This window comes from Pituophis catenifer, unplaced genomic scaffold, assembly GCF_029215685.1.
Source record: "Pituophis catenifer annectens isolate HBS135680 unplaced genomic scaffold, rPitCat1.0.hap2 SCAF_3, whole genome shotgun sequence".
In the NCBI taxonomy this organism is placed as follows: Eukaryota; Metazoa; Chordata; class Lepidosauria; order Squamata; family Colubridae; genus Pituophis; species Pituophis catenifer.
In genome coordinates, this window is record NW_027256883.1 from 2330129 (window position 1) to 2347584 (window position 17456).

The 17456-nt window shown below is 46.5% G+C and overlaps 1 protein-coding gene across 1 annotated transcript in view; it reads right to left on the bottom strand.

The window, feature by feature from the left end:
* Positions 1-2876: 2876 nt before the first annotated feature.
* NAPRT (nicotinate phosphoribosyltransferase) overlaps positions 2877-17456 on the bottom strand; it is a 32316-nt gene continuing 17736 nt past the window's right edge. Inside the window, exons 6-13 of the mRNA XM_070940255.1 lie at positions 17198-17391; positions 15537-15677; positions 14084-14168; positions 12476-12556; positions 10238-10340; positions 8815-8972; positions 6132-6239; positions 2877-3850 (exon numbers count right to left, since the gene is read on the bottom strand). Of these exons, the coding sequence (XP_070796356.1) occupies positions 3788-3850; positions 6132-6239; positions 8815-8972; positions 10238-10340; positions 12476-12556; positions 14084-14168; positions 15537-15677; positions 17198-17391 (933 nt within the window). The 3' untranslated portion in view covers positions 2877-3787. The remainder of the gene's footprint in view (positions 3851-6131; positions 6240-8814; positions 8973-10237; positions 10341-12475; positions 12557-14083; positions 14169-15536; positions 15678-17197; positions 17392-17456) is intronic.

Genomic DNA, 17456 nt, shown 5'->3' on the forward strand with positions numbered 1-17456 from the left:
TCCATCCATTATTCCTTGTCTGGCCTTCAGGTGCTTTGGAGAATAGCTTGACCCCCTTCCTCCTCTCTGTGGCGGCCCCTCAAATATTGGAAGATGCTCTCCTGTCTCCCCTGATTCTTCTCCTCACTAGACTAGCCAGGCCCAGTTCCTGCAACCGATCATGGTATGTTTTAGCCTCCAGTCCCCTAATCCTCCTGGTTGCTCTTCTCTGCACTCTTTCTAGTGGCAACTCAGCTTGCAAGACGATTTTAAAGGCTTGTCTGAAGCTGCCTTCCCTACGTGGCTGGGATATCAGGGCTGCTAGCTAGGATTGGATTTGGATAAAGAGCAGCAAATCTTCCTAAACCTTCCACCGTTTTGTTTTCTAAAGATAGCAGAGAGAAAATCTGCAATGCGTGGAGGCTGCCGGTTTTAGAGCCGGCTTTTCTGTGTCACGCCATCCTGGAATGAAAGAAAGAGAGCCCAACCCCCCCACCCCAGAATTAGCGCAGCTGCCTCCAAGCCCTCCTTTGAGCCCAGGCTCCTGAGCTTAAGAGTGGGAGCACCAAAACCCCAAAGATCATTTTGCAGATTAAAAAAGAAAAAAAAAGAGCAGCTTGCAAAATTTGCTCCTGTCAATTCCGGGGACCCTGGCTTTAAAATCCACCCCTGCAAAACTCAACTCAGTGCAGCCAGTTCTCTCGTTGCAACCATTTTGTTTAGTGACGGTTGCAAAGTGACAACAGCACTAGGGTGGGGGGAAAAAGGGGAGGGGGAATTACAACTGCTCATCATACTTTTAACAACCTGTTGCGGTAACGCCACAAGGATAGGATCAAAATTAAGGCAACTTGGCACCCAGGATGTATTTAGGGATATCGGCAGCATCCTTGGGTCACGAGGCAAGCCAGATTCACTTAATGACTGCATGACTCGCTTAATGACTGCACTAGTAACCACCGTGGTTTACTTAATAACCATGGCAAGTCATAAAATTGGGTGTAACTCAACTTAAAAACTGCCTTGCTGAACAGAAATTCTGCTCTCAGTTGTGGCCGTAAATCGAGGACTACCTGTAGCAATGCAGGAAGGTTCTCTCCAATCTGAGATCATTGATTCCAGGTACAGCGAGGGGCAAGAGAAGATCCCATCTCCCAGGATGGGCTTCTGCAAGGCCTCAGCTACACAACCCATCAATCTGCGCCTGTGCTGGGGAGTGGGCGATGGGACGCAGCTCCTGAAGCCACGGCTGAGAAAACCTGCAAGGAAGGTGGGAAGGCGAGACCCTCCGGAAGGAGGGTAACGTCAAAATTCAGCACACACCCCGAAAAGCCAAGAAACGGCTTAAATGAAGAGCAGAATCAAGAATAACAGAGTTGGAAGGGACCTCAGAGGTCTTCTAGTCCAGCCCCCTGCTCGGGCAGGAGACCCTGGGCCATTTTAGGCAAATGGTTGTCCGATCTCTTCTTAAAAGCCTCCACTGATGAAGCACCCAGAACTTCTGGAGGCAAGTTGTTCCACTGGTTAATTAACAAAATAAGAGTTGGAAGGGACCTCGGAGGTCTTCTAGTCCAACCCCATTTGGGCAGGAGACCCTAGACCATTTCAGACAGGCGGCTGTTCAGTCTCTTCATAAAGTCTCCAGTGACAAAGCACCCACAACTTCTAGAGGCAAGCCACAAAATAAGAGTCACAAGGGACCTCGGAGGTCTTCTAGTCCAACCCTCTCCCATTCTAGACAAGTGGCTGTCCAGCCTCTCCTTAAAAGCCTCCAGTGATGGGGCACCCACAATGTCTGGTGGAAAGCTGTTCCACTGGTTTCTTCATCTCACCGTCAGGAAATTGGTTAAGGTTTGTTAACTTCGAACGGTCAGTAAACGAATGGTTGTAAGTCGAGGGCTACCTGTGTGGGGGAAACGCCTTGGGGAGGCTGGACAAAGATGCTGCCAAGAGAACGATCCGTATCTCGGAAGAGGGAGCTCTGATGGCCTATGGGGAAGACCTTGGGAGACTTGGCTAAGAGATGCTGCCTGGGAATGGTCAGATAGATAAAAGGCAGCGTAGCCCTGAGATGGATAATGGGTGGGGCAAGAGGCCCAGAAGAAACCCTCCCTAGTTTCTTGGGTGGTAAAGGAGGGGAAGGGAGAATTGTACTTCTAGATTTGCAAGATTCTATCAATGCAGCATTTACAATAAAGTAGAATCGGCTCGTCTGATCGCAAATTCTGTCGAGTTTCTCCTGGGAGGCCGTCACCAATCTTGCAAGACTCTTTCCAGTCTTGTTTCCTTTGTCCGCTGTCTGTGATTCCTCTTACCTGATTGTTCCCTTGACAGCATCTTTGTCCAGTCTCACAAGGTATCCCCCCCCCCCACAATACAGGGAGCCCTTGACTTACATTCGTTTAGTGACCGTTCAAAGTTCCAACGGCACTAAAACAAAAAAATAGATGACTTTTATACGACCATTGTAGTATCCCCATGGTCACGTGATCAAAATTCAAGATGCTTGGCAACTGGCTTGTACTTATGACGGTTGTAGTGTCCCGGGAGTCACATGATTCCCTTTTGCGACCTGATAATAACAAGTCAATGGGGAAAATCAGACTTCACTTAACTGTGTGACTAACTTAACAACTGAGGCGAGAGAGGCAAAACTCACTGAACGACTGTCTCACTTAAGCAAAGGACATTTGGGGCGCGACTGTCGTAAATCGAGGATCATCGGAAAAGTCCAATCCCTTCTTCCTCGAAGGGCTCCGATTTCAAGAAAAGGATGTTATGAAATACTTCACACAAGGGAAGTCGGAGGTTTTCCCAGCCGGTAGCTGTTCTTAACAAGGGTCAGCCCCGAACAGCAAAGGGGAGGAAAGCCCCCTCCGTGAACATCTGGAGCAAGCAAACCGTAAGGTGTCTGTGTGCAGATGTGCACGAGGCCAGCAAGTCAGCGGCGTGGGAATGCAAAGAGAGAAGGAGAAACCAGATTCCACACAGATCACATTCATAGGTGGAGGACAAAAAAAAAAAGGCACACAATTCTCCAAGCAAGAAAAGGCACATCAAGGGGCAGTGTTGCCAAAGGCTTTTGTTTGGGAGAGGGGAGGTGGTGGTGGGTACACATGGGGGACCCTCACCCCGATTTTACAGCCAGTGCATCCTAGCCTAGCGGTCTCCAAATGTGGCTTTGAAGACTTGTGGACTTCAACTCCCAGAATTCTGCCTGGCTGGGGAATTCTGGGAGTTGAAGCCCGCAAGTCTTAAAGCTGCCAAATTTGGAGAGCCGTCCCCCGCCTCCTTGCTCTAGCCTGCGGGGACTCTCTGCTTTCTCTGACTGTGATTCGAAGCGGCAAACAAATGCATCGGATTTGGAGGTGGACGGGCTGTGGGGAGTTGGGAAGGCAGCTCACTCGTGTCCTGACATCACCGTGGTTACCGGCATCCCTCTTCCTGCATCCTACTAGTGATTTGCATCTGGTCCAGCCACACCCCCGCGCTGGAATGCAGAAAATTTGGTTGGGTTGTTCTATCAACCCAACAGATCGTGGTGGGCTTTCTCTCAGCCACTTGGCCAACACTCCAATAATCCCCAGCCAGCTCCTTGTGAAAGGCGACACAGAGACTTGCGTACAGGCGTTTGTGAGATGCAGGGTAACGGAGTTGGAGAGACGTGGGCGTGGACAGACTTTGGAGGTGAACCGCACAGGGGTTGGCACGGGAGCCCACAACCCCCAATAATTTGGGGTCTTGTTGTTCAGTCCGGATCCCCACAGCAGGCACCGGTGGGTTTCAGTTTGCGACACCAGAGTGATGCTCAAGAGCTGTTGTCCTTCTGCAGGTCGAGGAGGAGCAGGTAGAGCTTTCTCGTCACGGCCACCTGAGATGTGGAAGCAAACCAAGGTTAAGTGGCTGCTGCTGGGTGGGGAGGGAAAGCAAAGGATTGCAAGATTGGCTGGGAAACTGTCACAGAACGTTGAGAATGACGATCACGGGACTCCAGCAGCAGCCAATAGCGTTGAAGTAGCCGTAGTTTGCCCTTTGGGATCCTGGGTCCCAGATTTTGAACTCCGCCCATCTGAGCCTTATAAGATAACCTTCATTGTCATTTTTTACCGTGGGCACACTGGCACACATTAAAAATGAAATTCCGTTAAATATAGCAATAGCACTTAGACTTATATATAGCTTCACAGTGCTTTACAGTCCTCTCTAAGAAGTTTACAGAGTCAGCCACTTGCCCTCAGGAATCTGGATTCTCATTTTATTGATCTTGGAAAGATGGAAGGCTGAGTCAACCTTGAGCCGGTCAGGATTGAACTTCTGGCAGTGAGCAGAGTCAGCCTGCAATACTGCACTCTAACCACTGTGCCACTACAGCCCTGCCTGCCTGCCTGCCTATCTGCCTTCCTTCCCACTTAGCAACAGCACTTAGAATTATATACCGCTTCAGTGTTTTACAATCCCTTCTAAGCAGTTTAGAGTCAGTCTATTGCCCCCAACAATCTGTGTTCTCCAACAATCCCCAACAATCTCTGTGTGTGTATCTACACCCATGCTTATAAATTCATATAAATGTTCTGTATTTTATTCAATTCCATTTTAAATTGTTTTTATCAGATTTTAGTAATAATTTGTGCCTGGAACTTTGCAATTTGATATGGCCCAAGGGCTAATCAATACGGTAAAGTAATATAAATGTTAACCACTGTCCATCTTGAATACTTAGTGGAAAGAAGAAACTTGAGAGTTTAAAAGGTTGATGCTATATGGAGTAAAACTGTGACTGAATCTGGATGTTCTGCTTCGGGTACCACGAAGCCCCCTTCCAGAAGGTAATGAGAACAGGTTGTGGAGAGGATGTGTAGTGTCCCTGACAATCCTACGGGCCCTACTCAAGCACTGCTTCTAGCCCATGTCCTGGATAGAAGGGAGTGAACTGCCAATAATATTTTCTGCTGTCCTCACCACTCACTGCACCGCCTGCCTGTCTGAAATGGTAATGCTTCCAAACCAGACAGTAATGCAATAGGACAGGATGCTTTCGATTATAGAAAGTGGTAAGGACGGGGAGGAAGATTTTCAAAAGTCAACTGGACTTTTCTTGGTTTGTGTTCCTTGCAAACGTTTCACTTCTCACCGAAGAAGCTTCTTCAGTTCTTCAGAATATACAACCATACAACTTCAGAACAGGTTGTGAAGAGGATGTGTAGTGTTCCAGACAATCCTACGGGCCCTACTCAAGCACTGCTTCTAGCCCACGTCCTGGATAAAAGGGAGTGAACTGCCAATGATATTTTCTGCTGTCCTCACCACTCTCTCCACTGCCTTCCTGTCTGAAGCAGTAATGCTTCCAAACCAGATTGTAATGCAATATGACAGGATGCTCTTGATCATCCCTCTATAGGAAGTGGTAAGGACGGGACAAAGAAGATGCACTTTTCTCATGCGATGTAGAAAATCCAGGAGCTGCTGTGCCCGCTTCACTGTTGAGTGGCCAAGCCAGCCTACTCGTTAGCTGCACACCCTTGGTTCCAAAATTGTGCACCGTTCTGATGTACCGTTGTGCCCAGGTAAAGGTCACGACAAGAAGAGTTTTAGCAATACAGATAGGCCTTGACTGACAATTCGTTTAGTGACCGTTCAAAGTTACAACGGCCCTGAAAAAAGTGACATGACCTTTTTTCAGTTACGACCTTTCCAGCATCTCCATGATCATGTGATCAAAATTCAGATGCTTGGCAACCGGTTCAGATTGCTGTGCCCCAAGATCACGTGATCCCTTTTTGTGACCTTCTGACGAACAAAGCCAGTGGGGAAGCCGGATTCACTTAACAACCAGGTTACTAACTTATCTACTGCATTGATTCACTTAACAACGGAGGTGAGAAAGGTCGTAAAACGGGGCAAAATTCACTTAACAAATATCTCACATAACAACAGAAATTTTGGGCTCGATTGTGGTCCTAAGCCGAGGACTACCTGTATATAGATAGATGTGTAAGTGATGAGACTTCCTGAATTCTGCCTCCCCTCGATCTATTTTATGCTCACAAGTCCAACATTAGAGGCATTTCTTTCTCTCTAGCACGGCCTTTCTAAGCAAAATGAGATTTTAAAAGATGGGGCTGGCCCCCCACCTTTCTCCCCACCGCCTGTACCTGGTAGGCTTCCGGATCCTGCAGCCTCTTGTGGACAGGATTGAGCTTATCCAAGGACATCTGAGCGTGAGCCTTGATCTCCAACAGAGAAGGGAGCGTCCGGCAAACCTTTGTGGTGAGAAAAGCAGAAAGAGAAGAAAAATAGGGACATAAATGGTCTGACAGCAGCCCCTTTCTATTCTAAACAGCCGCAACAGTGAATATAGGTAGTCCTTGACTTACAACCATTCATTTAGTGATGGTTCAAAGATACAGGTAGTCCTTGAGTTATGACCACAATTGAGCCCAAAATTTACATTGCTAAGTGAAAGCATTAGTTAAGCGGGTTTGGCCCATATTACGACTCTTCTTGCCATGGCTGTTAAGTGAATCATTGCATTTGTTAAGTTAGTAACACGATTGTTATATGAATCTGGCTTTTCCATTAACTTTGCTTGTCAGAAGGTCGCAAAAGCGGATCGTGTGACCCCGTGACCCTTCAACCGTCATAAATATGAGACACTGAGTTTTGATCAGGTGACCACAGGGTCACGCGCAACGGTCATAAGTGTGAAAAACGGTTGCAAGCCACTTTTTTTCCATGCTGTTGTAACTCTGAACTGTCACTTAAATGAACTGTTGTTCATTCAATACAACGGGAGGGGGAAAAGTGACTTATGACCGTTTTTCACATTTATGGCCGTTGCACCATCCCCATGGTCATGTGATCAAAATCAAGATACTTGGGAACTGATTTGTTTATAGCGTCCTAGGATCATGGGATCACTTTTTGATATCTTCTGAAAAGCAAACTCCATGGGGGGAAGTGTCAGAGTATGAATATTCATAGACTAGAATAGACATGGCAACAGGTGAGCCAATGGGGGCTGTTTGGATAGACATAGCAACAGGTCAGCCAATGGGGACTGTTTGGATATACATAACAACAGGTCAGCCAATGGGGACTGTTTGGAAACTGAAACATTGTATGGGGCCATAAGAGACTGTCTGGAGCCTGGGCGTGGCTTAGACTTGCTGAACTGTATATAAGAGTTGATTTGGCCTCTGTAATGGCTGCCTCTGTACAATATATTAGCCTCTGTGTATCTCTCTACTCTGTAACGACTTACTTCTGTGAATATTGCTTCTGTCTCCCTGATTTTGTATGCTGAATATTGTATATAAAGAAGTTTCTTATATGTAAAATCTGAATCCTGCAGAATTATTTACTTGTGTGTCTGATTCCTGTCAACAAAATCTGACAGGAAGCCGCATTCGGTTAATGACCGATCGGTTCACTTAACAGCTGAAGTGATTTGCTTAACGACCATGGGAAAAAGGTCGTAAAGCCAGGCGTGACTCACTTAGCAATGGAAATTCTGGTCCCAAGGATTAGAATGAGGACTACCAGTCCCATATTCATCACCCAAACGTGGAGGAAAGGATCTCTTGGCTTCCAAGCGAAGGTCTTTGAGAGGGACCTTGGAATCCTAGTGGACGATCACTTAAAACATGAGCCAGCAGTGCGTAGCAGCAGCCAAAAAAGCCAATACAATCCTTGGTTGTATAAACAGAGGCATAGAATCAAAATCACGTGGAGGATTTGCACCGCTCTATAAAGCCTTAGTAAGGCACCACCTGGAAACCTGCATCCAGTTTTGGTCACCACGTTATAAAAAAAGATGTTGAGACTTTGGAAAAAGTGCAGAGAAGAGCAATTTAAGATGATTAAAGGCCTGGAGGCTAAAACAAATTAAGGATTTGGGTATGGCCAGTCTAAAGAAAAGAAGGACTAAGGGGGACATGATGTTTGTTTGTTTGTTTATTAGATTTATATACCGCCCTATTCCCGAAGGACTCAGGGCGGTGAACAGGCACAAAAATAAAATACATAAATACAAAAATAAAACCAGATTAAATAATTTAGCCCGAGACAAATTTAAAACATCCCAATAATTTAAAAACAGATTTAAAATTTTCAATTTAAAAAAAAGGGGGGGAAAAGATTAGGCCAGGCCAGCTTGCTGGAATAGGAAGGTCTTAAGAGCGCGGCGGAAAGTGCGCAGATCCGGGATCCTCCGTATCTCCGGGGGGAGCTCGTTCCAGATAGTGGGTGCCCCCACAGAGAAGGCCCTCCCCCTGGGGGCCGCCAGTCGACACTATTTGGCCGATGGCACCCGGAGGAGCCCCTCTCTATGAGAGCGTACCGGCCAGTGGGAGACTGTTTGTGGTAGTAGGCAGTCCCTTAAGTAGCCAGGTCCTAAGCCATGGAGCACTCTAAAGGCAGCATTCCAGTATTTGAGGGGCTGCCCCAAAGAAGAGAGGGGTCAACTTATTTTCCAAAGAACCAGAAGGCAAGACAAGAAACTATGGATGGAAACTAATCAAAGAGAGAAGCAACCTGGAACGAAGGAGAAGTGAGGACAATTAACCAGTGGAACAACTTGCCACCAGAAATTGTGGTTGCTCCATCACTGGAGGTTTTTAAGAAGAGACTGGACAGCAACCTGTCTGAAATGGTCTAGTGTCCCCTGCTTGAGCAGGGGGTTGGACTAGAAGACCTCCAAGGTCCCTTCCTGCTCTATTCTGATTAATTGAGGTTGTGTTTTTCTCGTCTTTCGGGATGAGATTCCATCACGCCCGGAGATATCCTGCCGCAAGACAGCCCGATTCCCAGACTGGCAGAAGGAGTTTACTCCCTTACCTGTCCATCTTTAAAGTAGACGAGGTGAAGGATTTCCACTGCCGAAGGAATCACCTTCCTGGCTTTCTCAGTTCCTCCCGGAGTCCAATACTCCACCTCTTGGCCAGCCTCAGGAGCCGACTCTTCCTCCAGGGCCATGAGGTCCATGCATGGGAAGCCTGCAGAGAACCAGAAGATGCGACGTTAGAAGTAACACCTGGCTTATGACGGGCGGCACCTGTCTCATCCAGCAGTTCTTCTCCTGGCCAGCCAACGGTCCAAGAAAGGCCACGAGTCCCACAGCAGATGGTGTGATGACCTGGGACAAGGCACGAAGGTCACACAGCCAGCCGAGAGTTCAAACTCCCTTTTAATGCTCCAAATTAGGTAGGATGTGGTAGGATAGGGTAGGATAGGAGGATAGTATAGTATAGAATAGGAGGATAGGATAGGATGGGATACGATAGGGTGGGGTAAGATAGGAGGATAGGATAGGATAGGATAGGATAGGATAGGATAGGATAGGATAGGATAGGATAGGATAGGATAGGATAGGATAGGATAGGATGGGATGGAACAGGACAGGGCAGGACAGCTGGCTGGGGAATTCTGGGAGTTGGCCTCCCAATCCTAAAACTGCCAAGGTTGGACACCCCTGCACCAGATAGTCATTAGGGTTGCTCAGTGGGTTTAGCTCGTCCACAAAGTGGGTCACAGGTAGTCACAGTACCTCAATATCTATGTTCTGTCCCCGTCTCACACATGCACCCCCACAGACAGGCAACAGTTAAAGAACTCAGCCGACAACAGTTTATCTTGTATCAGAATTGGCAGCAACTCAGTGGCAGGCTGCCAGGTATTCTTTACTCACGAGGGGGGAGTTTCTCCCTTGGTCCGGGAACAAAGCCAATACACAATAATCAACAAAGTCCAGTAAATACAAAGAAGGTCGTCCGATATCCGTTTTTTGCTTGTCACAGAGCAGAAACGGCCACCACACCCTCTTTTATACCCTGTGGGGTGTGGTCCAGTGACTCAGCCTAATCCCTGGCACGCCTCTTCTTCTGCTGCGCACGCTTATCTCTGCGACGTTGCCAAGGATCCAGCCAAGACTCATCTCCCTCATCACTGTCCACCTGTGGCTGCGTGGACATGCTTGGCCCCGGCCCTATCTCTTGACCTTCGGAGGACACCAAAGGCATTGCCAGAGAGGAGGGTCCTGGAGAGGGAGGCCTTGCCAACTCCTCTCCTTCACTCTCGGAGTCCTCTCCTGCCGATGACACAGGCTCAGGTAACGGAGCCACAACCATCTACTTCCCACAAGCACTGGACGTCTCTGCTAAGAAAATTCTCGCCTTTCCAAGATCCCAGGAAGTTGGGTAGGCCAAGAGACTCTGAAACCACCAGGTGCTTCGGTCTGGTTGAAGGTGATCCCCCGTCTCACCTGCCTCATCCCATAGTCTGTAGACCACTTTCCTTCCAGGCAAGGTTGTCTTTTCTGGGTCTTCGGTCACTTTCAGCCTTGGAGAACCATTGACTTCTACCAGCTAAAGATGGAGCCAAATGCAACAAGTTAACGATGCTCAACCTCGTTCAAGGCTACCTGCTCTCAGATAGGTGGTACATTGCCCTACAGGTGAGAGGGGCGGCATATAAATTTAATAAATAAAATACTGTAATTAGAGGTCCTTGGTGCTCTCTGAGCTTGGTCGTTTTCTTGCAGACGTTTCCTTACCCAACTAGATGCCAACACTGAGGAGGTTACCTAGCTGGGTAATGAAACATTTGCAAGAAAACAGTCAAGCTCAGATAGCAACAAGGACCCCACATTTCTCCTCCTCTTCCTCCTCCACAAAACCCCCTTTCTTCTAGCATGGATGACGTTACTTAGTTGGGTAATTAAATGTCTGCAAGAAAACCAACCTTGGAGAGCGCCAAGGACTCCTCATTACAGTCTTTTATTTATTAAATTTAATAAATAAATTCATCCTCCATTTCTCCTCCTCCTCTTCCTCCATAAAACCCATATTACCCTGAGGTCCCCAGGCATATTTGCAGACCGAATAATTCAAAGTGGGGGCCAGTCATATCTCTGCAGGGAGGATGTTCCACAGGGAGGGGCCCCCCACAGAGAAGGCCCTTTTTCCCGGTCACCTTAGCTGGACCGCCTTAAGCGAGGGGACCCATAGGGAGGCTTAGGAATTCTGGGAGTTGAGCAGTGGTGGATTGCGCCTGGTTCGCAAGAACCGGTAGTAAAAATTTGTAGTAGTTCGGAGACCCGGTAATAACATTGGCTGGCCACGCCCCCGAACTGGTCGCCGCTCGCTTACCCCACCGACCTCATCAGAGGCTTTTTTTTTTTTTACTTTTTTTAAAAGCATTTTTTGTACAACTGCTTCGACGGAAAAAATGCTTTTAAAAGTTAAAAAAAAAAGCCTCTGATGATCCCGCGGCTCAGCTGGAATCGTCAGAGGCTTTTCAAAGCATTTTTTTCTACAGCCTCTTCAGCCGAAGACGTTGTAGGGGGAAAAAAATGCCTTTAAAAGCCTCTGCCTCATGCCCTTGTCACTTCCCGCCTGGACTACTGTAACGCTCTCTACATGGGGCTCCCCTTGAGGAGCACCCAGAGGCTCCAACTGGTGCAGAGTGTGGCCACGCAGGTGGTAATGGGAGCGACATGGCGTTCCCATATAACACCTCTCCTGCGCGAGCTGCACTGGCTCCCGGTGGACTTCCGGGTGCGCTTCAAGGTTTTGGTTACCACCTTTAGAGCGCTCCATGGTTTAGGACCTGGTTATCTAGGGGACCGGCTACTACCACCAATAGCCTCCCACCGGCCAGTACGCTCTCATAGAGAGGGGCTCCTCCGGGTGCCGTCGGCCAAACAATGTCGACTGGCGGCCCCCAGGGGGAGAGCCTTCTCTGTGGAGGCACCTACGATCTGGAACGAGCTCCCCCCGGAGATACGGAGGATCCCAGATCTGCGCACCTTCCGCCGCGCGCTTAAAACGTTTTTATTTCATCAAGCTGGCCTGGCCTAATCTTTTTCCCCTTTTTCTCTTTTAATATGTAAATTTTAATCTGTTTTTAAATGATTGGGGTGTTTTAAATCTGTCTGGGCCAAATTGTTTAATTCGGTTTTATTCTGTTTTTAAATTTTGTATTTATGTATTTTATCGTTTGGCTGTTCACCGCCGTGAGTCCTTCAGGAGTAGGGCGGTATATAAATCAAATAAAGACTAAAGACTAAGACTAAAGACTGGCGATCCCAGCTGAGTTGCCTGATCGTCAGAGGCTTTTCAAAGCATTTTTTTCTGCAACCTCTTAAGGTTGTAAAAAAAAATGCTTTTAAAAGTAAAAAAAAAAAAAAAGTTGGCCACACCCACCCAGTCACATTACCCCCAACAAGCCACACCCACAAAATAAGCCACGCCCAGAGAACCGGTAGTAAAAAAAATTTAGAACCCACCCCTGGAGTTGAGGTCCACAAGTTATAAAGGGGCCACCGTTCCCCACCCCTGCTCTAGAGATTGACCCATCTCCCCTGCCCCACAGCAGACTTCTTGGCCTGCAACTGTCGCCCTAGAGAAGCGATCTGGCTTTTTGCCAAACACCCACCCCCCCTCCACTGAAGAGCATCTCCTCCGAAACGTTGTTCTCGTGGGGCAGAAGGGTTAATTACCTTGTAGACGCAGCCCAAGGTCGTCTGAAGGGGACACGTCACTAGGTGGGTCCCGACGCCAATCATATCGATTTCGTTGCCCTGCGAGGAACACAGCAAAAACGAAGGGGAATTCCTGAGCCCAGAATTTACGGATGGATCACACACACACACACACACACAAACACACAAAATCTCACAATGTCACACAAATCAGAGCAGGCCAGGCTTTTGAACCTCGGTGTCCTCTCCTGGCATCAGAGGAGCACAAGTTCAGATCCTGTCCTACAACCTTCTATTTATTAGATCAGTGTTTCTCAACCTTGGAAGCTTGAAGATGGATGGACTTCAACTCCCAGAAGGAGTTTTAAACTCTTTTAAGAGTTTTTTTTATATTTTATTTTATAATTAGAAAAAACAACATCCTGAAAACTTCTACCACACATGGAATCCAGATCGAGGTTTAATCATTTTGCACGCAATATGTTTAGTAGACATCAGTTGCATTTGCGTAATGCATTGCGTGTGTGAAAAATACACACACCAAAACTCAGCAATTACATTTTACAATTACGGTATTTTTCGGAGTACAAGATGCACCTACCTTTTTGGGTGAGGAAAAGAAGAAAAGGAAATCTCCCTCTGCCTTTGCCTGTGAGCAATTTTGCCTCTTTGCAGCAAACAGCAAGCAGCCTGCTTTACTTTCATTTTCGTTTTCAGCATAGCTTAATTAGCACAAGGAAAAAAAAAATCTGCTCCCAGCAATTTACCTCTTTGTAGCAAGCAGCAGAGCCCTGTGCAAAACAGCTGAGAGCAAAACAGCTGAGAGTCGGGAGGCCGATCCAATCAACTTGTGCTAATTAGGCTGTGCTGAAGCTGAAAGGAGCTGTTTTTTTCTTGCTGTTTGCTTGCAAGGAGGTAACTGCTGCGAGGCAGAGGCCAAAAGGTGGGGGCCAGTGGATGGATGGGGCTATATTCGACGTATAAGATGCACCTAAATTTTCACCCCCTTTTAGGAGGTGAAAGGTGGGTCTTATACTCTGAAAAATATGGTACCTTAAACTCAGTCTTTTGGGAGAATTTAGAATATCGTGCAAATCCACCCGACTTGGTCAAAGATTTGATGCAAATTTAGGAAATGCATTCAGTATACATTTTAACCATGTACAATGTGAATATTTTAAGAACGTTATTGGAATATTTATTAAAGTTTATCTCACTTCAGCTGGAAAGAAGCAGAATGTGTCAGAATTTAAAAAAAATGGAAATGGAAGAGGAGAAAAAAAATGGAAATGGAAGAGGAGAATTTTGACTGCTTTACCACAACATTGTAATATTAAAATACTGCTTCCAGTTACCAGTTACAATTAATCCGTGGAACAACTGGCCTCCAGAAGTTGTGAATGCTTCAACACTGGAAGTTTTTAAGAAGAGATTGGACAGCCGTTTGTCTGAAATGATAGAGGGTTTCCTGCCTGAGCAGGGGGTTGGACTAGAAGACCTCCAAGGTCCCTTCCAGTTCTATTCTATCCCAATCCTCACTGCAAAGGATAGGAAAGCTTTTGGGCTCTGGACAGTATCCTAAAATATTTCCCCACCCGATGCCAAGCTGCATCGGCGTATCCTCACCTCTCGAGACAATTCTTCCAAGCTCTGTTCGCTGACATCGTTGCTCACCGTGATGGGTATCGTCCCAAACCAAGGAACCTGGAAACTGGAAGGGAAGACACAGGGGTTAAGGGACACCCCTTCCTCCAGAAGCCCTTCATTTTTCCCCTGCAACACACAGCCACGTCTCCAGCCTATGCCAAGGGGATCCAGCTGTATCCGTCAAGACTTTCTCAGTGCCACAAAAATGGAAAAATACTTTAATTCCCACGATGGATAAATGGCTGGGGAAAAAAAAAAAAACTGATGGAAATAACAGAGATGGCTAAATTGCCTGCTTGGATCCAAGAAAATAATGCATCCAATTTCATTTCTACTTGGAAACCACTTCTGCACTTTGTGCCCGAGATGGGGGGAAAAAAAATGAAATTTTGATTTTGGATTTTGCTGATCAGGTAAGTTTGTTATAGAAAGGAGTAGGAAATATTAGTATAGGATCAGAGTCAGTTGGGGTGAATTGTGGTGGATAAGAAGTTGTAGACTTTCTACGATTTAATTGAAATAACAGATTCTTAACCAAAGACTTTGAAGTTTAACTTTGCTGTGCATTAACCTGTTAACTAATTTTTTCTTTATATATATATATATATGTGATGTATGGCAGGTCAAATTGGGTTGCAAATAGATGTAGAAGTTATAAATTTTGGACCTGTTTCGGAACCAGAAAAGCTATTATTTTTAGTCAGTATATTTAATGGGGTGGAGGGGAAGGGGAGGTATCTGTTTTTGTTTTTTGTCCTTTTAACCCACATCTTTTTTTAAAAAAAATGTTTTTGTCTCATTTTGTTTTGTCTTTATTTTTCCCCTTTGGATTCTGTATTTTAATTTTTCTGAAAAAAATACTGCAAAAATATATTAGTTTGTAAAAGAAAAAAGTTAAGGACGGAACGGCAGTCCTGTAACAGGCAGTCCTTGACCACAGAGCCCAAACTTTCTGTTGCTAAGTGAGACAGTTGCTAAGTGAATTTTGACCTCTCTTGCAAAAATAGTTAAGTGAATCACTTCGGCTGTTAAGTTAGTAACCCGGTTATTAAGTGAATCTGGGTCCCCCATTGATTTTTGCCTCTCAGAAGGTCGCAGAAGGGGATCATGTGATCCCGGGACACTCAAACGTCATAAATATGAGTTAAAAAAAAGCCTTGGACGATCACAAGCTATGCTGCGCGATCATCCGAGCCTTTTTTTATACTTTTTTAAAGCAATTTTTTAACTACCTATTCGCCCAAACCGGTAGTAAAAAAAATGCTTAAAAAGTAAAAAAAAAAAAATTCCGACAATTGCATGTCGCTCCGCTGATCATTGGAACTTTTTTTAAAACATTTTTTTACTACCGGTTTGGGCGAACCAGCCTGAACCGGTAGCATTTCACCACTGCTTGACACCAGAGGGTCAGCCCAACAACCTCCCAACTCACTGCTTGCTACAGGTCCGAAAGATGTGCCGGATCTCTACCGACTGCTTGGCCAGGTCTCCGCTGTCAAGCCGGACTCCGATGGCTCGGTATCCCAGCTGGTTCAACGCCAGGGCGACGGCACAAAAGTTGGGGATGCCACTCCTGAGAAGATCAAAGTATCCGTCAAGCTTTCCTCAGGGATCGTGCCTGAAGGCCTACAGAAGAGGCCATTCTTGAGTTGTTCTTTATAGTTAGTCCTCGAGTTACGACCACAATGGAGCCCCCAATTTCTGTTGCTAAGCGAGACAGGTTTTTAACTAAAATATATATATATGTTTGGAGAAACTATTCACAGGACCTCTGCCTTATAGTAACAGTTCTTAAAAGATACTCCCAGACTCTTTCTGATATTGTGCTTAACAGTGGATTAAGAGAGTTCTTCTCCTGCATTGTTCTAAAAAAATTAAGTGAGAGGTTTCTTTTAAAAAAGGGGGAAAGTGTGAAGAGACTGTACGTAAGTATTATAGAGTATTTACATGGAAGTTCCTGATGGATTTTCAACAGGGGTCTGTAAGAAGATTCAAATAAGATACTCCCACCAACGAAGACAGGGAAAGCCATTAATACATAAAATAAGAGCAAACCCCACTCCCTTTTAGCACTGATGATGTTACTTAGTTGGGTAATGAAACGTCTGCAAGAAAACCATCAAGCTCAGAGAGCACCAAGGACTATGAAGTTCAAAACTGAGCTACAAATTGTTGTGGCTCCGTTGCCTGAGCCTGGGCTATTGACAGATGCAGACTCTGAGAGTGAGGGAGAGGAGTTGGCAAGGCCTCCCTCTCCAGGACCCTCCTCTCTGGCAATGCCTCCGGAGGACACCGAAGGCCAAGAGATAGGCCCAGAGCCAAGCACGTTCCCGCAGCCACAGGTGGACAGCGACGAAGGAGATAAGTGCTGGCTGGATCCTCGATAGCGGCACAGGGAGAAGCGTGCGCAGCAGAGGGGAAGGCGTGCCAGAGATTAGCTGAGTCACTGGACCACACCCCACAGGGTATAAACGTGGGTGTGGTGGCCGGTTCAGTTTGTGACGAGCAAAAACTAGAAATAATCCATGATCTCTGCGTTACTAGACTTCTGCCTGCCTTGTCGGACTGCATTTGGACTAATCCTTGTATTGCTGAAACTTTGCCTGCTTTATCGGAATGCTTGCAGTCTAATCTTTGTTTTGTGTGAGTAAAGTCTGAATTGGCAGCTAGCCACTGGGTTGCTGCCAGCTTTATCTTCAAAGATTTTGTCATGTGGCTTATTAACTCCGGGCCGTCTGTTGGGGTGCGTGTGTGGGACGGGGACAGAACACAAATATTCTCTTTTATCATATTCAAATAAGCATATATGGAAGACTTCCTAGTCAGTTATTGTCCTATGGAATCCTATCAATTCATTAAGTACGAGAAATTCATAGAAAATGAGTCTTACAGAAATGGTTCGTCACTGCCTTTTTCTAGATGTTGCTTTGGTCTTCAGGATTTCTTAGTGGTCTCAACTCCAAGGCCTGACATCCCCCCTTCCAGCTTAGCTTCTGAGTCCAGCCAAGGATGACCAGGCCAGTCCCACCCCAAATCTCAGCCCCTCAAAGATTCCACCCAAAAGTGGGGTTTTCAGCCTTCCTTTTTCCTTACCTCATGACGCAGTAGGTATCCAACAGCCCTTGGAAGTTGTGTGGGTAGGCAATGGCGTAGGACATGAAGGCTGCCCGCTCTCCGCAGCTCACCTTCTCTGGCGAGACTTGAAGTAATCGGCACACTTGGGTCAACCACTTGTCCACTAAAGTTGGAAAATCCACGGGCTCCTTCCCAGTCAGGGGCAGCAGGCTCTACTGGGGGAAAGAAAGAGACTGCCCAACCACTTCTCAAGAAGCCCCAGGACTTCAATCACCCT